Consider the following 21,715-nt stretch of genomic DNA (forward strand, 5'->3'; position numbering starts at 1 on the left):
AGTGATCCCTATCCTGAGGATTGTTCGAATTTCTGAGTGAGACCTAAAGCAATCTCTTCATTTTACAGGGTGTTCTGATTATTGTATCCTGTAATTACTCCGATTAGTATTTTTTGAAATTCTATTGGAAATACAGCTTAAAATTGGTAATGAATTCATTCAGGAATATGTTAAATTTATCACTGACATTTTTAACCTGATATACCTCGGCCAATTCTAACTGCTGCAAATGTCAGCTGAAGGTTTCCAGATTCACTGTATTGATTTGTTTAAAAGCTCTATTGGTAAAATGGCTCTTGTTAGTGGGGCTTCCATCATGCATGTTCAACAACTGCACATCACGGTCAGAGAGGTGAATCATTTCAAACTATGGACATTTACTTGCCAGCAAAAAATGTGCACATTCAAACACCCCAAACAATGGTCATAAAGGAATATATGTGCCCTGTTTACCTAATTCATTACTGTATGTTTTTTCTTCCCTAAATAATAACATCATAAGCAAATGTACTTCTTTCCTTCATGAAAGCTGGCGTTTTCGCTTAAACTGCCTTGCAATGGAAATTGTATCATAAACTTATGTTATTATTTATATACATTGTGGGTATAATTTTTCGCATTCAAATATCTGACTTCACTTGGTTAAGGACACTCGATGGAACAAAAATCCAAGCCATAATGGAACATTTGCAGATGGCTATAGAAACAAAGCACAATAATAAAATAAAAATTAGTAAAATACAAAAACACTATAATAACATGCGCGAGTGCTGTGAAAATAGGTTAAGTTATCAAGTTAGCGTAAGACAATACCAACGAAACTTTGTTCCCAAGAAACCTTGACATCCTCTGAGGTGACGTGACGGTCCATTGACGATCTGTGTGAAACCTTTCTTTTGAAATGCGCTGTGATATGTATTGACATGGCATGACATGATGTGATCTGATGGCCAATGTGATTTGGCCTTATGCAAACAGTGTCGTCCTGAGATCACATGAAATGCACCAAGCGACTGACTGACCAACTGACTGACAAATTGGACTTGTCTAATCCGTTTGATCTACTGAACGACGAACGTCCGTTGTCGGGATGTTGGGTGGGTACGACCACACGACAGCTACTCCCCCTTCACATCTTCATACAACAAATTGTGCCATGTGTAGTACTGTTGCGCCGAGCGCCCGACCCTAATTTCGTCTTTTGTCACTGTGCATGGGATTAAATGTTGTTCTACAGAGTATGGGGAGTATGAAACTTTCATGACAGAGCTTCTGCAGAAATGTAAAGAACAGAGATGTTTGTGGGACATGTTGTTCGAGGACCATAGCAGCAGAGATGCAAAAAATGTTGCATGATGGTTTATGTGACACATAGAGTAAAAGGTATATTTTTTATGAATAAAAGTTCGTCGACCATTTGTATTTCTGGTTTTCGGTTTTATTTCCGATCCTTATCGGAAATTAAATCTATAAACCAGAATACAGACAGATTAAGTCTGAGATTGCGTTTCCAATACACATTCAAAGTAAAGCATAAAACCTGAAATGTAGGCAGTTTATGGACGTTTAGTCATAAGAGATATTTGCTTCATTTTTATAAGTCCCTAAAAGTGCAGCCTATTTCCAAGTGCTCTGCTGCGAAGAACAAAGTGTGTGTGTTTTTTTCTAGCAGTTGCTAAACGCTTCATTTCTTATATATCTGTCGTGTTTATTAGATGATGTGAGCCATCACCATTTGCAGTCTTTCTTTATCTCATGTGAAATAGTGCCTTAAACTACCAACTGCATCTCCCATACCTCACACGTAAATAAATATATAAAATTTGAACGAATATCTGGTTCGCCGATGACATTGTAATTCTGTCAGAGACAGCAAAGGACTTGGAAGAGCCGTTGAATGGAATGGATAGTGTCTTGAAAGGAGGATATAAGATGAACATCAACAAAAGCAAAATGAGGATAATGGAGTGTAGTCGAAATAAGTCGGGTGATGCTGAGGGTATTAGATTAGGAAATGAGACACTCAACGTAGTAAAGGAGTTTTTCTATTTGGGGAGCAAAATAACTGATGATGGTCAAAGCAGAGAGGATACAAAATGTAGACTGTCAATGGCAAGGAAAGCGTTTCTGAAGAAGAGAAATTTGTTAACACCGAGTATAGATTTAAGTGTCAGGAAGTCTTTTATGAAAGTATTTGTATGGAATGTAGCCATGTATGGAAGTGAAACATGGACGATAAATAGTTTAGACAAGAAGAGAATAGAAGCTTTCGAAATGTGGTGCTACAGAAGAATACTCAAGATTAGATGGGTAGATCACATAAGTAATGAGGAGGTGTTGAATAGGATTGGGGAGAAGAGGTGTTTGTGCCACAACTTGACTAGAAGAAGAGCTCGGTTGGTAGGACATGTTCTGAGGCATCAAGGGATCACCAATTTAGTATTGGAGGGCAGCGTGGAGGGTAAAAATCGTAGAGGGAGATCAAGAGATGAATACACCAAGCAGATTCAGAAGGATGTAGGTTGCAGTAGGTACTGGGAGATGAAGAAGCTTGCATAGGATAGAGTAGCATGGAGAGCTGCATAAAACCAGTCTCAGGACTGAAGACCACAACAACAACAACAACATGTTTTTTATTTATTTTGCTTTACTGAGGATGTACTTCCTCAGGCAACTATAAAATACATTGCAGGTTTCAGGAATTATTTTAGATAATAATAATGGGGATACAGCAGAACTGAATTTGGGTCAACAGAAACATCCGATCTCACGCATCGGCTTTGACCCGTGACGTAAGGGTGTTGTGGTGTGTGACGTCATTACGGCGCAGAGTTTTGTCGCTACTCGTTGTGTCTAATGAATCAATATTGTTTTTTCTTTTTTTTTATTTGTTTCTTTTTTTTATCTTTTGATTGACCTACACATTGATCTGTAGCGTAGCCCTGAATACGAGGTTAGGTTGGGAGTTTTTTTTGGCGGGGGGGGGGGGGGGGGTCAGGGGGGGGCGCACCCCCCCCCCCCCCCCCCCCCCTGCCTGGCCATGAGTACCACTTGTTTATTATTATCTTTGTTTGCTATCAATGTTAGCAGATTGTTCTTGTGAAACCTTTGTGTGTGCTGTTTTTCTATGTGTTTTCGTCTTTGTGATACGTATGCAACGTTTCTATATCCGCCATATTGGAATTGTCGTTTCCGCTATATTTGTGACGTCATGGGTCAAAGCCGACGGGTTAGATCGGACGCTTCCGTATTTCCCTGAATTTGACGTCCCCTCATCTTTTGCCACTGGATATTAACCGTAATGTACTAACAGCCTCTCCTCACTGCATACAGCATCTTTTATGACTATATCCATTTATGTTAAGAATGGGTTGATGGTTTTCAGCACCTTCGAAATGCATATTTCATCAATTTTTAGATAATTACGGATGTCATCAGCTCCCACTTGCTTACGAAACAGATCATGTGTGAATTTCTTTTTTTTGCATTAGCAACTACTTTGCCCACCCGTTTCGCACGGCTCCTTTTGGGCTTTTTGTCACTAAAACAGCCAAGGCACATCCTAGTTTTTGTTTCTGTGTAAAATCAAAGGGAAACAAGTAAAACATGGACTCAAATAACTTACAGTAAACAAATCACAACAATAGGTCGGCTCTGTAGTCGCTGAGTGCAGTCGGTCGGGATGTATGTAGGCTGCTGCGAAATTGGTCGGTCCGTCGGTCGGCCGATAAATTGGTGCGTGTGTAGTGGCAAAAGGCAATGTTCACTCCAGATATATTTCTACTCTATGTCTCGGACACAAGATAGTTTTCTAATGATTGCTCTAAAAATAACTAACACGCTGCCTCGAGAATTGCAATGTTTGCCACCAATACCACTCGAAAGGAAAACTGCACAGGATTTGAAACAGCATCCTTTATATTTTGTAACAGAATTCTTCAACAGTGACCAAAGTTATTAGACAAAATAATATTATTTTCATCTGTTATGTATGTTATTGCTGTGAACAATTTTCTTCATATATTATGTGAAAAACTGTAAAAACTTATTTGTTTCTGTGTAATTTTGACACAGTCCGTCCAGTCATGACTGACAAACTACGCAGATCTAGTAATGAATGAAGTGATAAAGTGGTCCAAGTGTCGAGCCATGGGATACACCGAACCTAGTAGTTCCCCACTTTGATTTTGTTGTTTTACATTATCTGTTTCGAGTAGCAAAACATGGGAAGTGACATAAGGATTTGCATTTGTAACAATAATACATGGAATTGAAGGCGTTGTGAATATTAATTTTGCATTGACGACGTCGAGAGACCAACACTAACGATCAATCGATATTTTATCGATGTACAAGGAAGACGTCTAAACTCTATGGTCAAAGGGACACGAAACACATCTCTGATTTGTTATTGTTTTCATTTAACATCTGTTTTGTATATAATTGTGCAGTTACTCGTTAGTGTTAGTATGCCAGATGATTCTGTATTTTTGCAAGAAAAACTATGATATGCAATACCTTGTTTAGATTATTACGTCTTAGCAGAACAGCTGACTTTCAGTGTCTTCGTAGTGAAAGGCTTTTAGGGTCTTTCGTTTCCAAGAAGGGCGATGTGACAAGATCAGTCGGAAACATAAGATGTCATGTTAGTTTTAATGTTGATACAGATGAGGAATTTAACAGTGATTACATTTCTGTTGTGGATAAGAATTATGAATCACGCAAAATCTTCTGTGTTAATAAACTGAAAGACATATTTGAAATATCCACGGATGAGGCAGAAAAGATTTACGAATCCCATCCATATTTACATAAACTAAGCCCTGCAGCAATACAGAATAATGCAGAAAAAGCGCAGGCGCAAGGATTACAGAAATCTGTTTTGCAAAACAACCCTTGGCTATTGACATTTGAGGAAGGTAAAGTTATGTAATTTTTTCCTCATTTTCTTCTACCTTGTGTAGTAATCAATCATGTATGTACGGTACAGGAAGATGGCATACTTCTCAGTTCAACATCTGTATCTTTCAAAGGTCGTGACGGTTTGAAAATGTACGTGGACTTACGCTCTTATCAAATAATTATCATGGTTTGCTAGGTGATCCTAAACACGGGTTCAGTCGGCTTGTTTCTTTTCTTATTATCAAAGTGTGATCACTTCAGAGCCATTGATTAGGCTATTGTATAAACTCAACTGTACAATAAAAATTTCGCTGTGGAACAATTTTGAGTTAATAGCATTGTTTACAATGCATAAGTGCTTAACTGTCGTTGAATTGCAGTTCAGTGCACAGTTTCGTTACTGCATTTCTACCGCATTGGTCTTTCGCATCTTAAATCACTGTTAGCTGCACTCATTACATGTTTACATAGCGTTGCTACTGGCTGTACAGAAGCAGGATGGAACAGTGTTATTCTTTTGAATACTGAGACTCTTTGGAATCTTTTATAATGATGTTGCGGACAAGCAAGATATCATTGACATCATGTGATCTCACCATGTGGTCGTTTGTGTCACTGGTGAGTTGGAAAGCCATATGTAAGAGAGAGAGAGTCAGGAAATGAAAGAAGATAAACTTTAATCGCCCAATTATAGTACACTTCCATCTAGTCATGCAGATGACATGATTTCATGTCAGCTTGCCTTTGTATAGAGCATTTTCCTACAACCCGTGCCTTCCTGCTGCAGAATTAAATGCATCTAATGTCTCAAAAACAGTGCACTATATTTTAACTGAATGATGTCTGTATGTTGATGAGAGAGTATTAGTTTGACTTCAAATATGCCATCTATTTTAAGTGGTGCTAGGATGAGAGAAGCTTGGGTTTAAAATTTTGTGACAAATCCTCCCTATGTTGTCATGGAGCAGACTTCAATGATTCAGTGATTGGCTCCTTCCTGTTGTTTATATTATCGGTCAACCAACCACTTGCGTATGAGAAAGATTTTGAGCTTTTATACAGCTAATCGTAATTTCTCAAAGTAGATTAATATTTGTTATTAAGAATATTGTAATTATGCTTGAAGGTGACAACATGTGGTTTGTGGCGTACACACAGTCATTCACATGTTTATTCTTTGTGTTAATATATTTATTTTTTCAATTGTAATGACTTAAGAAATAACCTTTTAGATATTTTAGGCTCACTTGTCCAACTTAATTTTGAACCTCAGACTACCTTAATTGGTCAGTGTTGCCATTAGTAGAGTCTTTGAGGATTTGTTGTCCCTGCAGGTCATGCATACAAAAGGCTCATCACATTTTCTCAAACATTGATGTTATAACACTGTGCGTAAAATTACCAATAAATTTCAATGGTTTACAGCCACAGGAACCTTATTGATTAAGAAAGACTTATTTGCTCAGTTCACAAAATGCTTACATTCATTTTCACCAAGGGTACTGTCCGCCCCTGGTAGCTGAGTGGTCAGTGCGACAGATTGTCAATCCTAAGGGCCCGGGTTCGATTCCTGGCTGGGTTGGAGATTTTCTCCGCTCAGGGACTGGGTGTTGTGTTGTCCTAATCATCATCATTTCGTCCCCATCGACAAGCAAGTCGCCGAAGTGGCGTCAACTTGAAAGACTTGCACCAGGCAAACGGTCTACCCGATGGGAGGCCGTGGTCACACGACATTATTATACCAAGGGTACTGATAACCAAGATGTTGAATGCCATGAATAGATTAGTTTACAAACTGCACAACCACAGCCTGTGTAGTGATGGCTGTTTGAGGTGTGGTGAATTCCCGTATTTGTTATTAAAAATATTGTAATTATGCTTGAAGGTGACAACATGGGGTTTGTGGCATACACACAGTTATTCACATGTTTATTCTTTGTGTTAATATATTTATTTTTTCAATTGTAATTACTTAAAAAGTAACCTTTTACAAATTTTAGGCTCACTTGTCCAACATAATTTTGAACCTCAGACTATCTTCTTGGCATACAAAACCAAATCATAGAATCTTTGAACTGTGTTCCACTATCATGCCGAGTTGTACGTTGTTATGCAGAACATTTAGATGTTCTAAGGATATCATTTACTACTTCTGAATATAGGACTGCATAACACATGGGTTGGCAAAACATCTGAAAATGCCAGTGGATTTAAATTTGCATTTTTCTTGACCTCCTCTGTTGTGTATTTAGCAATATTTGTCATACTCAAAGTATGTTTACTGTACTTTACTTCCTGAGAGTCAGGATTTTAGCCACTCTTGTCATTTTCTATGTACATCAATTAATGAGCCACTCAAAAGGATTCTGATGTCTAATACTTTCTTTGAAAAATATGCAGTATGTGTTCAGAAAAGAAAACATATCTCATAAGCTTTATCCACAATTTTTTATTTTCATGTTTTACTTGACCGGCTTATGTAGTATAGTGAGATATAAATTTGCATTTACACGCTGCAGTGTAATATCTCTGACTCAGTAAATGAAGATCGCTGCCCTATGAGGCAGTGGGATTTAGTATCTCTTTACACTAGTAATGCTTGCATGTGTTATGTGTATGTGCTTACTAATAAATAGTGTGGAAGTCATATCTCAATGCTGTGTCACTATTCTACCATCACAGTGCCCATACCCCATTTCCCACAGTGGTGACCCACAATTTCCACACCATGCTGTGATTTTGCTGTTAATTTGAAAGTTTTCCATGCTGGTTACGCCACTGAGAATGCTGCTGTTACAAATGGTACAACCCCTCTGTTTCTTCAGCAATGTCAGCATCATCTCTCAAGAAGTGCTTGTGAATTCCACAAACAGCCTGTGCGCAAAATTGCTAAATATCTGCCGAGGCTTGGATGACACTACAGTCCCAGGTGACATAGCAACAATGCCTTCATTGTTCTCCACTTCTTCAAACCTATCTCGCATTGCCACCAATACCGAGGAGTGAACCATGCCGTAACAAGTGTTGAATTTACTGAATGACTTCATGATAAACATTCCAGGTTTGACTCCAAGTGAATCTATTCCTGGTATTTCAGACAAAAGTGCACCAGAGAATCACAGTAAAAAATAGCTGCTTGCCTCTGCAACAAACATTGATCTTAGTGCCTTTGACTTTCACAAGGGACAAAATGTTGTGCATGAATATTATGACACTCACAGAAACGACCTGAACCATATGGAAACTTCCCACAGTGCCGTTACGGTTGAACAACACTTGTCCATGCCATACCGCTCCATCGTTCCGTTTTGTCATCCACCTGCCAAAAGACTGCGGTATCAATGTGTAAATCACCTTTCAGTACCTGTTCATTCTGATTTTCCAAATCCTGTGCCAACTGTTGTGACTAAACATGAATTCCTTGAAATGAACTATGACATCAGTCATATCCCACGCCGGGCATCACAACTGTCTTGCTTCTGGTCCAGCACTCCCACACCCAGCACCAAAACCAACTATGGACTCTGAGGACACATTTTTCTCGACCTTGCCTCGGCAAAGTCAGGTACCACTACCTTCCAGTTCCAGTGATGCCACTCCTGTGTCAGCCACACTGCAAATGACTGCATGTCTGCATGATTTCCATGAGATATAGACAGTGCCACTGGAAAATATATGGACCATGCCTTCCTTCTTTATGGTGCCAGAACCTCATGCACACACTCACGTGCATTGTCTGCCATCTCAGACATCTGACATTGGGAAAGTCATATCTACAGCATCAGCTCTGGAACTTCACTCACACATGCGGCCATTCTTCAAACAACCACACAAGTTCTACATACATTGCCACATGACACCGACACCACCCAAGCTGCGACAGGACCCACCTCATCACGTGCCGTCCTACATCGAGCCGTATTTCCTGCCTGTCTTGTGCACTGATGCTCCTGTGTCTCCCATGCTGTGCCACGCCCACCTCACTATGGTGCCTTACAATCAAACCACTGACAGCCATCATTCTGCCCAACACTGTCTGAAACGACCATTGTTCCACATGGATTCTTCCATGATGCGGTTTGCCCTCAGCAACTGTTTCATGTCGGCCAGTGGCATCATGGGTGACGGCGAGAAGTTTGCCACTCTTCTTAACCTCCTCAGAGCAAGTGCGGGCCTTATTAGCAACTTGTGCTGCTGCTATGGACACTTATTAGGCTGATAAAGCATCCCAACCCCCACTGAAGTGCTTTCCTAAGGCAGTGTCGTGTGACATTAACAACAATGGTGAATCATGTCATCTCCTGCTTCCTGGACTTGCTCCACGCTTCCCCATTAGACCCCACGCAGTATGTGCCGTACAGGACGGTACTGTCCACCCCATTACAACCATACCGGCACACTGTCTGTTGCCACCCCTACCATCTAGCTCCCCACAAACTTAAGGTGCCTAATGCCGCAGTGTACAAACTTTTGCAAGCTGCCATAGTAGGGCCATCAGACAGTACTTGGGCTTCCCCAATTAAGCTAGTTCCTAAAAGAATGGTACTTGGCACCTATGTGGCAGCTACCACTACGTCAACGCCTATACAAACATTGACAACTACTCCGTTCTGAAATTGCGCGATTTTTCCCATGTCTTGTCTGGGGCAAAAATTTTCAGCATCGTAGATTGTACAACAGCCTTCCTGCAAATTCTGATGGCAGATGAAGGCATACTAAAAACAGTGATAATCATGCCATTTGGTCTCTCTGAGTTCCCGTACATGCTATACGGAATAAAAAATATGGCACAGACGTGGCAAAGATTTATTGGTAGTGTACTGTTCAATTTGCCTTTATGTTATGCCTGTCGAGATGACATAATTTTTCCACAAAATGAGCAAGACCATGTCAACTATGAGTGTATCACCCTCGATAAGCTGGCCTCCCAAGGGGCCCTGATAAATGATGACAAGTGCCAACTTCGGCAGTCCTGTGTGACCTTTGTTGGACACCACATCGATGCATCTGAGGTGCATTCTGCTCCTTAGAAAATTAACCAAATATGCCTCCTCCCACCTCTTAACAACTAACAAGAGCTGCCTAGGTTTTTGGGAGTCATAAATTTGTACAGGAACCAACTGCTACACACCACTGAGACTTTGGTACCACTCACCCAAGCATTCCACAGCAGAAATACATCTGGTAAACGATGCCTTGATTGGACACCGCAAATGCAGGCAACCTTCGACAAAATGAAAGAACACCTCTTACATGCCATGGCCCTCACCCTCCCATCTCCCAACGAATATCTAATTATCACGTCTGATGCTAGAGGTCACATGATCGGGGCTGCTTTACAGCAAGATATTGGTGGAATCACTCAGCTGCTCAGGCTTTTCTCCCACAAACTTACCGACACCCAGAAAAAAAATTGTTCACATTTGAACGTGAACTACTAGCCATACATGAAGCAGTTCATCATTTTGTTGATGATATTGATGGGAGACCCCTTACCATATATACAGACCATCACCCATTGGCAGACACATTCCTCAACCCGTCAGCGGATTCTGCATCCAGGAGAGATGTCTTAGCACAGTTCACTACTGACGTGCCGTACGTTAAAGGTGCTGGTAATATTGTGGCGGACTACCTTTCTCGTATCGCAGCTACCTCTGCCCAAAAACACAGATGCTGATCTCCACAGCTTGTTTAACAAACCAGACACCAGACTCCAATTGCAGCAACACACGCTACCCAGTGTGACCAACCAAGTCTGATGTGATATTTTGAATGGACGTATCACATGACAATTTTTGACCTCCATAACCTTCCACATCCGGGTGTGCACCCTACTGTGTGCCTAATCAGTTAATGGTTTGTCTGGCCAAACATTGAAAAGGATTGTGCCATGTGGACCAGGATTTGCATTCCATGCCAGCAGGCAAAAACCAGCCACCACACACAGCACCGCTTTGGTAAATTCCTGATTCCAAAGGGGCAGTTCCAGCGCATCCACATTGTCATTGTACAGTCACTCCCCAAATCGTATGGGTACCATTGCATTCTGTTATTGATAGATCACGTGCACAATGGGTGGAGGCCATGCCCATTTTTGACATATCAGCAGAGACAGTGGCAAAAACTGTCATCAACAGTTGGAGTCCCAGATTTGGCTGCCTGGCCTCCTTAACCTCAAACAGAGTCAGCAGTTTGAATGCTAACTCTTCAGTGACTTATACCACCTATACGGATGGCCCTGCTTTCACACAACCGTCTACCACTTGCAATCCAGTGGCCTCATGAAACAATGGCATTGGGGAATGAAAGCTACTCTCATGTGCCACTCAGAAGCATGGATGGAGGCCTTACCATGGATTCTGTTGGGCACTCACATGAGACATAAAGATGACCTTGATGCATCACTCACTGAAGTACTATATGGTGAGCCTCTCAGTGTATCCACTGAATTCGTAGCACATGAAATGGTCCCCATAGAGCAAGACTTACCACATGTAGTGGCACTTGTGTGGACACATATACAAAACATCCATGTGCCATCCCCTCCCATCACATGCCACTACGAATTTTTATTCATAAAGACCTGGCCAAGTGTTCTCATGTGATGTTGCATACAGATGCAGTGAAATCCAACCATTTGCAGGACCATACCGATTGTTGAAACATGATACAAACACTTTTGATATCATAATTTCTGTAAAACAAACAATAGTGCCGGTGAACCAGCTTAAATCGGCATGGACTTAAGTGGACCTGTCACAACAGACACTCCCCACCCCACTGCCTCCTATCCATCTGTTAGTCAATTTCCAATTGTCTATGAATCTGCACAATTTTCTGCCTGACGGCATATCACATCACGTTACACAATACCAACCTCATGATTACCACTGCCTACATGGATAGGTCACTGTCACACACAGTTTTTTGCACACCACTCCTGCCCCACCAGAAGTTAGCATGGCAGGACTCACCTCCCATTTTTCATCAGACGGTACACTCACCATCACCACCCATGGCTTACAACGCCGCCAGCTCCACGATGCCTCCTGTGGATGCAGCATTACAGGGCAATGCTGTCAACATGCCTCCCTCTTCAAATGCTGCCACCGAGACTACTTCCTTATCTGCTTACACCAGCAGTGGCAACCCATTAGTTGCATAACCAATATCGCACTTTGGCCTGCACCCTGCCTCCCCAACCCCCACCCCCCTCCTGGTGCACCTTGCTGACTATGACAAGTCTTCCCTCACACCCACCATCATAAAGCTGCCTACATCACTTCAGAAAGATGATGCCCCGTTACATCCTTTTTCCTCTGCACTGTTGGGGGGAGGGGAGACCTCTGTGGCGGCGTAGCTTCTCTGACTCCGTGAACGAGAATTGCTGCCCTCTGAGATGGTGGGAGTTAGTATGCTCTGTTCACTCATAATGCTTACACATGTTATGTATATATCCTTACTAATAAAATAGTGTGAAAATCATATCTCAGTGCTGTGTCACAATTCCGCTATTACAAAGCCGATACTGCACTTACCTCATTCACTTGATCTCTTTATAAATACCACCATCCCAATTTTATCCATGGATGGTTAGTTTCCTACAAAATATTGATACATTTACTGCGCAGGTGTTTTTTTTAATTGGTTGAAGATGCCTTTCTGTTATTTTTCATTGTCTGCTGCCAATTTGTCATCTCTTTCTTCAAGGAGCTATTTCACCGGGAGGGGGGTTACTGATGAGCAATAGCTATATCCTACTTCTAACAACTGTTTGACCTTCTTTAAATTAATTATTCATAAGCTCCAGAATTACACTCTCTGCCAGGTGCTGCACAGATAAGTCACCATGCATAAAGTATATCCAACAACATCGAGTGATTTGAAAATCTTAATACTGTATTTATGGCTTCTGCTTGGAATGTACGAATGTAAAAATGAAACTTGTCTTCTGTTGCCAGGATTTTATCTATATCAAACGTTTCATTGCGTAATCATGTACAGTTTCATCACATTCCTGTTGTATAATGGATGTCTCAGAAGGAGTGGTCAGTATTCAGGGATATGATAGGAATGATCATTCAGAGCAAAGAAATCTAGTAAACATGGGCTTTAAAATCATGCCTTAAGAGCTTTGAGCACTTCTTTGTCTCCAATACTATGAAACAAGTCTCCTCTACTGCTATAGTTCTTTGCTTTCCATATTGAATTGTGGAGGGTTAAGGACCAAAACAAGAAAAAACTTTTTGAGTAAACATGGACTCAAAAAATGCGTACTTTAAGAGCTGTGAGACCTTGTTCAGTACAAGAGATCTGCTTACAGTAGTGAAGGTGAACAAGTGGTCATAACTCTTAAGGTATGCGCTTTAAAGCCCATGTTTACTGGACTTTTTTTGTGTAGGTTCATATTACTCCCTCCCAAAATATGGAAAGCAAAGAGCTTGCAGTAGAAGAGATTTGTTTAACAGTATCAAAGATAAAGAAGTGCTCATAGCTCGTAACGTGTGCATTTTAGAGTCCATGTTTACTAGACTTTTTTACTTTGAATGATCATTGCTGTCATATCCTTGAATATTGACCATTCTTCCTGGGACTCCCTGTATTCTGCACTAAATTTTATTCAGGATATATTTGTTATTTTCAGAACTTATGAGTTTATCATTTCTGTTAGACAAATTATCATCTGCAAAATGTATAATACATAGGAGTAACTGAAAGTGATGTCTGCTGGTAATTGTCAGAAAAAAAGTTATGTTTGAACAGAAAATTTGTGCACCAATAATCGTGTATTGTTGGATAAATCTACAGTTCCATGTATATAATAATATCGAAAAATCTATGAATTTCTTCAAGATTTGTTTATTTACAGCAATTTATGTACACACTTTAAATTACATAGTTGCTACCTAAAAACAGTACACCATATCTGTTGCTTTCAGTTACAGTAAAAGGATAATATTGAAAATCTGTAGGACACAAGGAATCATATGTATTTTTTCCATTACCTGTAAACACAACATCTTTCAGACGAATGTTGCTGACATCAAGCAGTTCCACAGTGACTCTAGATTGATTAACATCTGCACTGAAACCACTAGGCCTCTTACCATCACTAATACCAGTACAGTGTTGTCATTGTTGCCACTCTTTATCGAAATAAAAATATGATTATTCCAACACGCTCTGTAATTCTCCATCAGCAAAATCAGTTGTTTATGGCTATTATATTTTCGTTAGATACTTGTAGTGTGGGATTCGTCCATATTAAAACCATTTATGTCACATAACATAGATCTCACTTTCCATAACAAAACATAAATTAGCAGTCAATATTGTGGTGCATATAGAGGACACTTTATTTTGAATTATTGGAAACAGTAACATGGTTCAAATTACATTTTGCAAAATTAAAAATCTTAAATAAGGTGTTGTATCTGAATTCTTGTGTACTTGTATTAATTCAATCAAGATATACAAATTAATGTGCAGGAGAGTAAGAAATATGTAACAAGTAGAACTCAGAAACCACGGGTCAGCTGATAATACGTCACCAATCCATGATTGCACCTACAAGCCACATGACATCCAGATTGTATTCAACATTGTGACTGTGTTGCAAACATGCTATCCAAAGCTTTTATTTCTTGTGATCTTCACTCTGAAGACTGCTTGTCCATCCTGTGTGAGCATCTTCATCTTTGACTAATTGCTGCAACCTACAGCTGTTTGAATCTACTTACTATATTCAAGCCATGGTCTCCCTTTACAATGCACCCCTCCCTCTCCTCCCCCCTACCCAGCCTCCACACAGGTGCACACTTCTTTTTCCCATTAGGAAACTGATGATTCTTTGCTGCCTTGTGATGTGTCCTATCACATAGTCAAATTGTGCCACAAATTTCATTTTTCTCAAATTTGATACCTTCCTGTTCATTATGTAACAACAATGTAAATTCCTGGATGGAACAACATGTAAAATAAAGGAAAGGCACCCACTCACCTGTAGCTGACTGATGTGTGGCATATAGAAATACACAACAGGGCCTGTTTGTAATAGCTTTTGAGCTCTTGCTCTTTCTCTAGTAGAAGCACACACATTCACGCACACAACTACATGGACTCCGAAACTCACATGCCTGTGGCCACAACAAGACTGATGGTTGGTTATAGACCGCAATTACTTGGACAGATGGAGGTGGGGAGGGGCTAGGCAAGAATGCATGAAGTGAGCAGGGTGTAGTGGGATAGTGCGAGACAGGTCTTTTCTTAGGTGACACAATGACAGTGGTTGCGCAACAAGATGGGAGGAGTTCAGAGACTAGAGCATATAAGATTTAGGAAGAGGGAGGAAAGGAGAGGAAGGTGGAGATGAGGAGGCAGGCAGGGAGGTAAGTCATAAAAGTAGAAGGGTGGAAAAGGGGGAGGAGGGGGGGGGGGGAAGAAAATATATGCTTGCTTGGAGGGGTAGGAAGGGTGGTAGGAGAAATCAGTACATGATCTGCATGGGGAAGCATTATTGTGGACAGAAGAAAAAATTACAGAGGTTTAGGCCAGGAGAATTGTGAGAGTGCAAGATATGCTGGAGAGACAATTCGCACCTGCATAGTTCACAGAAACTTATTACTGGAAGAGAGTATCCAAATGACCCGCATAGTAAATCAGCTATTGAACTCATTTCTGTTGTGGTGTGCAGCGTGTTTGGCAATGGGTGGTCAAGTTTGCAGTTTGCCATTCTTTGGCAGTGGAAAATAATGTGAGTAGACAGTTGGTAGACACTAGAATGCTGCACAGTAATTGCAGCATAGCTGATATATAACATTGCTGCTTTCACATGTGGTACTGCATTTTCAGGCAGGAAATGCCTGTAATTGGACTACACTAGGAGGTGGTGATGGGTATTCAGGTCATATCTCTCACCAGGGTCAACCACAAGGGATTGATCTGTTGGGTGGAGGATTGGAATAGGGATGAACAAGGATATTCTGTTGGTGCGTAGACAGTGGAATACAAGTGTGGGTAAGATTTTGAGTAGGGCACCCCTAATTTCAGTGCACAAAGAGGTAGTTGAACCCTTGGTGGAGGTTGTGGTTGAGCTTTTCAAGTACAGGGTGATACTGAGGGATCACAGGAGTGGTGTGTGGAGCCAGCTTAACAGGTTTACTGGTGTCGGAGGAGTAGATGGCACAATAAATCTGTTTGTGTGTGAGCCGGATGTGAAATTGTCTGTCAATAAAGGCTCTGGTAAGGTTATCGGAACATTTCGACAACTCCTGCTTTCCACTGCAGATGTGGTGTCCATCAGTGCTGGGGCTATATGGAAGAGACTTTTTGATATGGAATGGATTAAAGCTGTCAGAGTGGTGGTACTGTTGATTACTGGTATGCCTGATATGAAAAGACTTATTTATGGAGTCATCTGAGAGATAGACATTGACATCTAGGAAGGTGACTAGTTCAGTTGAGAAGGACCAGGTGAACTGAATGTGGGAATAGGTGTTCATGTTATGGAGGAAAGAGCAAAGGTTGTCCTTGCCATGAGTCCAGATCACAGATATGTCATCAGTGATTCTAAACCAGACTAGGAGTTTTAGGTGTTGACTAGAGATGTATGTTTTCACCAGGTCATCCATAAATAAGTTGGCATAGGATGGGACCATGCAACTATCCATGACTCTACCAAATGTTTGTTTATAGATTTGGGTTTTGAAAGTGAAGTACTTGTGGGTCATGATGTAGTTGGCTAGAAGGGTTTGGAAAGAGTTGTTGGGGTGATGTCAGGAGGATATTGCGAAAGGTAGTCTTCTTTGGGAACATCACATCCACAGTGACCAAAAAGGAGTCTAGTAGTAACTGTTGGGTTTGTAGAGTTTGGGGAGTAGGCAGAAGTTAGGAGTGCATAGGGTTGATGGTATGAGGAGGGAGATGGATTCAGGTGTCAAGTTTGGGATGGACCTAAGGTCTTGGAGGAGCTCTGGAGGTCATGTTGGTCTCCTGAGATGCTGTCATGGTTGTATGGTTTGTGTTTCAGAAAGTTGAAGGAGACCCTCAGCCTCATAATCACTATGAGTTATGATTACTGTGGTGAAGCCTTTGTCTAAGGGAAGGATGATAAGACCTGGATTGATTTTCAGGTTGTGGATAGCAGTGTGTTCCATAGGAGTGGGAGGGATTTAGGAAAGGAAGGTGAGGCCAGGTTGGAAGTGAGGAATTTCTGAAAGATTACCAGGTGACAACTATGTGGAAGGGAAGGTGGATCAAAGTTGGAGGGAGATAGGAACTGTTTTAAACAAGGTCCAGTGTGGGGTGGTGACTGTTATCAGTAAGGTGTGCAATGAAGAAATGTATTTGCTATAGAGAATGAATGGAGAGAAGAAGGTCCTTTACAAGTCTGGCATGGATGAACTTAGGTTTAGGGCTAAAAGTGAGGCATTAATAAAGTACTGAGTCTTTTTCAGGGGTCAGAGTTTTGGCAAGAAGGTTGACAACAGTGTTATGGGATGGGTGTTCAGGAGCAGTGTGTTTCATGGAGGGTGGAGCAAGTTTTTGGGAATGTGGAAGCCAAAGTATGTCAATAAGGCATGGTTGAGGAGCTATGAAGGGTTGGCTGTGGGGTGAGGGTGGTGGTGGGGGGGGGGGGGGGGGGGGGAGGTTAGATAAGTGCAGTAAGCTTTTTCTTGGCTATAGACAATTCAGTGTGGGCATAAGACAGGAGTAGCTCAACAATAGCATTCAGAAAGTTGAGGTCACAGACTAAATGTGTTTTGCAAAAGGAGCAAAGTCTGTGAACTATGGTTTGACCTTGGATTGTATGATTCTGAAGGACCAGAGTGGTGAGGGTGAGGGACTGATGAAACTGGAAATGGTGAAGGGTCTTGGAGTAGAATGTGCAACAGCCTGAGATGCCAGTTTTAATTCTAGGCCCATTAGGTGGGATACCATATGCCAGACAAGATTTCAGAAACTGGATGTGTGATAGGAATTTTGCTGGGGCAAACGAGAATATTTTGGTGGAGGTAGAATGAGCAAGGATCCATGGTTGGATGGTTGGGAGATAAAAGGAGTGACTGAAAACATAGTTAATCAACTACCACCTCCTCATCTCATGTGTCCTTCCCTATGCCATCCCCACCTCCATCTGCCCAGGCAACTGCTATCAACAGTTGATAGTATGTCTTACTGTGGCCATGAGTGTGTGTGTGTTCTGGTGTCTGTGTGGTTGCTGCGTGACGGTGTGTGTTTCTACAAGAGAAACAGCCAGAGCTCAAAAGCAAGTATGAATAGTTTTATGTTGTGTGTTTATACGTGCCACACATAAGTCATCTATAAGTGAGTGGTTACCTTTCCTTTATTTTACATACCTTTTCGTTAGTTATTTGATGTACCCATCTAATCTTCAGCATTCTTCAGTAGCACCATATATCAAAATCTTCTATTCTTTTCTTATTTAAACTGTGTATTGCTCTCGTTTCATTTCTGTAAAAGGCTTCACTCCACATAAATGATTTCAGAAAAGAGCTTCTAACATTTAAATTTCTTTTTACCTAGAAAATTTTTCATGGTGTTCCAGTTGTGATGGTTTCCTTTTTTTATTTCCCCATTTGTTGTCCTCGGTGTTGAGGTACTGTGTTGTGGTACTGGCTGAAAAATGGGGTGTGGAGGTACAACACTACTTCAAATAATGTAGCTGACAGCTGCACAGTTGTGTTTCACAGTAGTTTACTTTCATTGTTCATAACCCCCCAATATTACACAGTTATATATGGCCAGTGCACTATTATTTAAACTTCCCATAAGCCTCATTAATAGTTTGCAGGCAAACCTCCACATACTGCTACAGTAGTTTACTATTGTACATCTATGAGCAGTAAAAACCTAACCACAAAGTTCACAGTTCTTGAAGAAAAGGACGGTATGTGTGAAGCAGACACTGTCATTGTTTTAACACACGGCATAATTGTGTAACACTTATTTCACAGTTAAGTTGAAGCATTGTTGTTGTTCTAACCAACACGGGTTTCTTCCCTGAAACTTGGCCGTGGACTGACTGTCTCGGGACCAAAAATCGAGTCCTTATATATCCTCACAATAATAGGTACTGAAACTACACATTGTTTGAAGTTAAATTTACAGAAATTACAATAAAACGTAACTCATTAAATTAACTGAATACATAAAAAATTGGTTCTTTTTAACAGTTTCTTCTGCTACAAGGGTTAAGCCGAATTATTTGTTTAAATCATGAAATTAACATATATAGTTATGCAAACAATACTTTTGACAAAACTGTGAATTACTTTGGAATTAATTAAGGGCTAGCTTTGCCAACAAGTTTTTGAATAGAGCCATATAGATCCTTTAAGAATACTATTAGTTGTTTATAATTAGTACAGATTTATATTTGTTTATACATCAACAATAGAATTTAAGTTATGAAGCATTTACTGATTTCACCCTATAACAATAGTATTAACTAGGAAAATAGTTGAAATAAATTAGAAAATCAATTACATCCATAAAACTAAGCACAAAATTAGATCTGGTTTTATGTTCTTTAAAACTGAAGGCCAACTTTTCTCTTTTATGAAAATGCAGATTATACACACATATGTTCATGGTAATTAGTTAAAAGTGAAAAAATGAATTTTAAGGAGGCATATGGCAAAACAAGGGGGGAAGTAAAAATATCCCAGCTTGCTTCGTCACATAGTGTAAATTATATATCCTCTATACTTCTGCCAATAACAGTTATTTTGTTGTCCATTGATTCTGTGCAAGTATAGATAACTTTTTGCTCTCTGTGTTTTATCCCTGCTACTTTCAGAATGTCAGAGAGTATTCAAGTCAGCATTGTCAAAAGTGCTCTCTAAATTTATTAAAGCAGTAAATATAGGTTTGCCATTACTTAGTTTATCTTCTAAGATAACTCACTGGGTCAATATTCTCTTGTGTATTCCTGCATTTCTATGAAACCTGAACTGATCTTGTACCTTATATATGTATAAATAATTTATGTCGGTATTATGGAACCATGAGTTATTAAACTTGTGGTTGTGGTAATACTCACACCTGACAGCACCTTCCTTTTTTGGAATAGGAATTATTGCATTCTTCTTGAAGTCTGAAGGTGTTCCACTGTCTCATATATCTTTCATACCAGATGGAATAGTTCAGTAACAGCTCCAGGGGGCTCAGTAATTCTGAGAGATAGTCGTTGGCATTGTTTGACTTTCAGTGCTTGGCCAGATTCTTCCCAGACTATCATCTCTACCATCTCATCTTCATCTTCACCCTCTTCCCTTTCTATAATACCACCTTCAAGTTAATTTCCCTTGTATGGTCCTTCTATATACTCCTTCATCCTTTCAATCTTCCCTTCTTTGCCTAGTACAGGCTTGTCATCTGAGCTTTTAATTTTCAAACAGTTGTTTTTCTTTTGTACAAAGTCTCTCTAATTTTCCCATAGTCATGCCTCTACTCCCTTTTATTTCGCATGCAGCCATTCTTGCTTTGTCATTTTGCACTTCCTGTAATTTTTAAGGTGCCAGTATTCCAATTTGCAGTTTTATGTTTTCTCCTTTCACCAGTATGATCCTCTACTGCCTTCACTATTTCTTCTCTCAAAGCCATCCTTCCATCTTCTATTGCATATCTTTCCCGTCTTTCATTTAATTTTTGCCTAATTTTATGGTTCTTTCAGTGTATCCAGGCTCCATCTCCTTAATTTCATACATTTCTGCAATTTCTTCAGTTTTAATCTACAATTCACAATCAATACTTTATGGTAAGAGTTCACATCTGCCCCTAGACATATTTTACAGTTTAAGATTTACTTTCAAAATCTGTGTCCTACCAGTATGGAATGTATTTGAAAACTTTTGGTGTCTCCAGGTCTGTGCCATGTATACACCATATTTCATGATTCTTAAACCAGTGTTGGCAATGCTTAAATTGTCCTCCTCTTTTGTGATTCTTAAACCAAGGTTAGCAATGCTTAGATTGTGGTCCGTGCAAAATTCTGCCATGTGGATTCCCATTTCATTCCTCTCCCTCAGTCCGTATTCTCCTATTTTTCCTTTCTATCCTTTTCTAATATAAAATTCCAGTCCCCCATCACAATTAAATTTTCATCTCCCTTAACTATATGATTAATTTCTTTTATATCATTGTACATCCCTTTAATCTCTTCATCATCTGCTAAGGTAACTTTCATATAAAATTGTGCTATTGTTGTGGGTGTTTGCTTCATATCTGTCTGGGTTACAATTACACATTCTCTGTGCCTTTTTTTAGTAGTTTACTTGTATGTTTATTTTATTATTCAGTATTAGCCCTATTTCTGCATTACACCTATTTGGTTTTGTATGTATAACTCTGTCTTCACCTGATTCAAATCCTATTCTTCCTGCACAGCAACCGCACTTTTAAATTCTCTAACCTACCTACTCAGTGATGTGGTCTAACATTCCATACTCCAAACCATATTGTGCATTCGGGAGGACGACGGTTCAATCCCGTCTCCGGCCATCCTGATTTAGGTTTTCCGTGATTTCCCTAAATCGTTTCAGGCAAATGCCGGGATGGTTCCTTTGAAAGGGCACGGCCGATTTCCTTCCTACTCCTTCCCTTACCCGAGCTTGCACTCCGTCTCTAATGACCTCGTTGTCGACGGGACGTTAAACACTAACCACCACCACCACCACCATATTGTGCAAGTGTGATTTCTGCTGATGACAACAACCTCCTGAAAGGTCTCCACTTGGAGATCTGAATGAGGGGACTATTTTACCTACAGAATATTTCACCAAGAGGA

At 40.3% G+C, this 21,715-nt stretch overlaps 1 protein-coding gene across 1 annotated transcript in view; it reads left to right on the forward strand.

The window, feature by feature from the left end:
• The first annotated feature begins 4,388 nt into the window (after positions 1-4,388).
• The window catches only part of LOC124612852 (transcription termination factor, mitochondrial), a 61,136-nt gene continuing 43,809 nt past the window's right edge, over positions 4,389-21,715 (forward strand). Inside the window, exon 1 of the mRNA XM_047141280.1 lies at positions 4,389-4,919. Coding sequence (XP_046997236.1) covers positions 4,505-4,919 — 415 coding nt within the window. The 5' untranslated portion in view covers positions 4,389-4,504. The remainder of the gene's footprint in view (positions 4,920-21,715) is intronic.

The sequence above is a fragment of the Schistocerca americana genome, chromosome 4 (genome assembly GCF_021461395.2).
Source record: "Schistocerca americana isolate TAMUIC-IGC-003095 chromosome 4, iqSchAmer2.1, whole genome shotgun sequence".
Taxonomy (NCBI): Eukaryota; Metazoa; Arthropoda; class Insecta; order Orthoptera; family Acrididae; genus Schistocerca; species Schistocerca americana.